Raw genomic sequence first — 4,220 nt, 5'->3', positions numbered from 1 at the left:
AGAGAATAATTTGTCTGGGGTTTGCTCGAGCAAAGTGTCCAGCCAAAGTTCACTCGAGCTGAGGTTGAGCCACAGTCAAGTCAAGTATCTGGAATGACGTTTTCAACAGGAATCAATCCACACTCAACAAATCTCCACCTTGACTTGAAATCCGTCAAGCCTAAAATAAAATTCATTAAACCAAGAGCAAACCCCCCCTCCTCCCCACCCCCCACCCCCCACCAAATCCCTTAAGGGAATCACAGAACCCGAATACCAATCAAGTCTAAACAAAGGTTGAACTTGTATACTGAAATTAGCTTCATCATCATATCTGCTAGATTTTAAGTGGTAGCAATCTTCTAAATTGTTATCACACCCTCTGTAACAACCTCTCGAAGAAAATGAAATTGAAACCTTATTGTTGCAGCAAAACCTTTATCTTTATGTGTCATAAACTGAAACTGTTCTGACTGTCAAATTTCTTTACTTCAAACTTTGGCATAGCCATCTCTCAAGATCTCACACAAAGTCTGGCGCTCTAATACTGGTTTGTTGGGATTAATTGGTTATCAACGGCTATGTTAAAGTGAAATAGCAGAATTTTTTTTTTTAAAAAAAAAAAAGATAATCACACACAACACTAAGATTTAAGTGGTTCGGCTTAGTGTAAGCCTACATCCACTGGTGGAGTCGGTCTCAATGCATCCATTATCAACAAAGGTAGAGCATAAGAGATCAATCACAAAATCTTCAATTTCAGAGCCCTAATACATCCAATAAATTCTCAGGAATCTCACAAAATGATCTCTCTTTCTCTCTTTGTATTCTTGCTCAAGTCCCAATATAATGAAAAATAACATGTATTTATATTGTACAACGCGAAAAATCATAATTATGAGCATTTGCTCGAACTGTGTATCAAGCGAACAATATGCCTGGCATTCACTCGAGCTGACTGTCGAGCGAATGTTAAGCGAACAATTTGTCTGGGATTTGCTTAGGCAGACTGTCAAACATATGTCAAGCAAACAATCTGTCTGGATTAAACATAAGAGATCAATGTAAGCCTACATCCACTGGTGGAATTGATCTCAATGCATCCACTATCAATAAAGGTGGAGCATAAGAGATCAATTACAAAATCTTCAATTCCAGAGCCCCAATACACTCAATAAACTCTCAAGAATCTCACAAAATGATCTCTCTTTCTTTCTCTGTATTCTTGCTCAAGTCCCAATACAATGAAAAATAACATGTATTTATATTGTACGATGCGAAAAACCATAATTATGAACATTTGTTCGAACGGTGTGTCAAGCGAACAATATGCCTGGCATTCGCTCGAGCTGACTATCGAGCGAATGTTGAGCAAACAATTTGTTTGGGATTTGCTCAGGCAGACTGTCAAACATATGTCGAGCGAACAATCTATCTGGATTAACTCGAGTGAAGTGTCGAGCCAAAGTTAACTCGAGCGTCGAGCCAGGGTCGAGCCAAGTCTCTAGAATGATGTTTTCAATAAGAATCAAGCCACACTCAATAAATTATATCCATCATTTTTCAATTATTATTATTTTCACACAATCTTTTTATTTAGTGTCTAATGATTGAATGATAAGCAATGAATGGTAAATATTTAATACTACATTAATAAAAATAATGATATATAGCATTTGCGTTTCTCAGAAAGATTGCACGTGATATATGTGCATTTTAAACACCAAACAAATCAAACCTTACAAAAACCAAACGATACCACATGTCTAGAATCCAAACAAACAAAACCATACAATTTCCAACCCTAATTCAAAACATGTTATTCACCTGACCATGAGAGATGAGGCTGACAGCTAAGATTTTAAAATCATGGTTGACACGGCACAAATAAATTCACTATGATAGGAAAAAAATTAACAATTAAATAAAATATGATTAAAACAAATCACCAACCGTAAGGATAAACTAACCTTTTTTAAAAGTGAAAGAAAATATTAAAACATAACTTTTTATAACACATTATATAATTATGTTTTAAAATAAAAGATAGTTTAATAAAATATTTTATAAAAATAACATCATATTATAAAAATAAAATTATTTTATAAAAACGTTCCTCATTTTAATATATTATAAAATATATTAAAGTGAAAACCCGTCGGTGACTCAAGAGTTGTGCAGTGTCGTGTGTACCCAAATATAAACAGATCGTGTCGAAAGGCGACTCTTTGTAGAAATTAGGGTTTTCAGGTTCTCATCTCTTTCCATTGCAGACATGGGAGGAGGCAACGGGCAAAAGGCAAAGATGGCACGCGAGAAGAACTTGGAGAAGCAAAAAGGCTCTAAGGGTAAAATTCTTTCGCATCCTTAGTCCCTCGTTCTTTTTTTGAAGTTTCTCCGTTGTACTATGCTTGGTTTCTGGGAATATAACCGCAAATTTAAACAAATTAGACATTTTGCGTCTTAAGTTCTCACTTTCTAACACAGAGCTGAACTTTGTAAGAGCATATATAGTGGGTTTTACTGGGCAATCAAGATAACGTGGAGAATTAGTAAATGATTTTTGTTTTTAGATTCCTTTTTCAATTTCATATAAAAACAGCCGTTTGGGGATCGTCCATTTTTCAATCTAATTTCAAAGATCTAGATATCTTTGCTGTGCTTAATTGGGTGATTTGATTGATTTTCTCAGGAAGCCAGCTAGATTCAAACAAGAAGGCGATGTCAATCCAGGTATTATTTGATTGATATCTTTATCGAGGCCGCTCTAGTCCATTTATTAGTGCGTAACTATTGAAATTTAGACCTCTCTATTGTATACGTCTTGTGTAAATGGTAATGCCTATCATCCTCATCAATAAAGTTTTTATTACTTCAAAAACCTCTCTCTACAAGTTGTTACCTTGATTTAAGAATTTTTCAAGAAAATCTTTAAAACAAACCTATCTTGCTTTGAGCTTCCCTTTTTTGTGTGTGTTTTTTCTTTTATAGAATTTGAGTTTGTTACCAATCTCCAGTTACTGTAGCTGTGGCTGATACTTTGAAGAAATGATTATGTGAAATGATTAGTGTGGAATAACTTAAATCAGAATAAGTGCCTATTTTGGCATGAGTAGTTTTGAGTCTTTAGACAATAGCAGCATTTTATTTGGTACATACAAGCATCCCAGGTTGATGTGAAATTGTAGCTTTTTGGGCACGAGTAGTTTTTGTATTGCTCTTATTAATTGTAGCAAATCAAATTTTCCTGCGCATCTGGAATGCATGAAATCGTTGCCATATTCCCTCGTGGGTTTAAGGTGAAACATTGCAGTACTAGTTATCTCTATAACAAATCATTGGTCGAGAATATGATCTATTGGTGCAACTGTATCTTCGCTCAGCTAAAATTGTCCTGCATATCGTACTTCCTTTCAATTTTTTGGTGAGTCAGTAATGTTTTTGGTGAAATGTTCAATGCAGTGCAAGGTTTGCATGCAGACATTTATGTGCACCACTACCGAGGTGAAGTGCAGGGAACATGCAGAAGCAAAGCACCCCAAATCTGATGTTTATACTTGTTTCCCTCATCTCAAAAACTGAATGAAACCAACAGAGGAATGTGGAGATGGGTTAAGAATATGTAAATCTTTCTATTACAATTGAGTTAAGTCCTACAGCAAGGTTGCTTTATGCATGTTGTATTACTGTCTGCATGAGTGAGGGAAGTGAGTGATGTATTTGTTGATAAAGTGGAATTGAGTGTTTAATTGTCATTCGTAATGGAAACTTGTTTAATTATGATGAATGAGTGCCATTGTTCATGAAAGGTTGGAAGAGTCTGTATTCGATCCATGCATCTTCAATAATGAAGTTGGGTTACGAAGCCGAGCGTGGCTATTATTAAACACTGATGGGTAAAACATGATGTTGTAATTTCCTCCTCTTAGTATAAGAAGGCATGTATGATTGTAGTCTTCTCTGGCACATCTGAATGCATTATTATTTATATCCTCAGCTGTATGAGAAATCATCATTCTTTTCTGTTTCAAATTTGCACAGGATTCAGGAGGTGGCAGAAACTAGTCTTTATAATCTCAGCCACTCTGTATCTCCACTCAAGGAAGGCTGGTAGACATTTTCCCTTCTGTAGTTTTACTAGAACCGGTTATACTTGACTGCCTGGCATGGCTGCCCGCGGCCCCGCACCATTGTTGCTACTAACCTGGGTTGGTTTTTCAAAGTTTTGTTAGGCAACTGAT

General features: G+C 35.8%; 1 protein-coding gene across 1 annotated transcript; it reads left to right on the top strand.

The window, feature by feature from the left end:
• Positions 1-2,132: 2,132 nt before the first annotated feature.
• On the top strand, positions 2,133-3,866 carry LOC121254084 (uncharacterized protein At2g23090-like). The gene is made up of 3 exons (XM_041154049.1): positions 2,133-2,327; positions 2,672-2,712; positions 3,442-3,866. Exons 1-3 carry the CDS (start codon positions 2,255-2,257, stop codon positions 3,559-3,561), a joined length of 234 nt encoding a protein of 77 aa, XP_041009983.1. The 5' UTR covers positions 2,133-2,254; the 3' UTR covers positions 3,562-3,866.
• The last annotated feature ends 354 nt before the right edge of the window (positions 3,867-4,220 follow it).

Source organism: Juglans microcarpa x Juglans regia, chromosome 1D (genome assembly GCF_004785595.1).
Source record: "Juglans microcarpa x Juglans regia isolate MS1-56 chromosome 1D, Jm3101_v1.0, whole genome shotgun sequence".
Taxonomy (NCBI): Eukaryota; Viridiplantae; Streptophyta; class Magnoliopsida; order Fagales; family Juglandaceae; genus Juglans; species Juglans microcarpa x Juglans regia.
Note: the sequence above shows the minus strand (reverse complement) of the source record. Positions and strands in the feature narration are given on the sequence as shown.

Bases quoted from the DNA above. Each gene is read 5' to 3' on its own strand.
- LOC121254084 (XM_041154049.1), top strand. From the start codon at position 2,255: ATGGGAGGAGGCAACGGGCAAAAGGCAAAGATGGCACGCGAGAAGAAC. The intron at 2,328-2,671 runs GTAAAATTCTTT...TGATTTTCTCAG, and splicing joins GAAGCAAAAAGGCTCTAAGG to GAAGCCAGCTAGATTCAAAC. The intron at 2,713-3,441 runs GTATTATTTGAT...TGTTCAATGCAG, and splicing joins AGAAGGCGATGTCAATCCAG to TGCAAGGTTTGCATGCAGAC.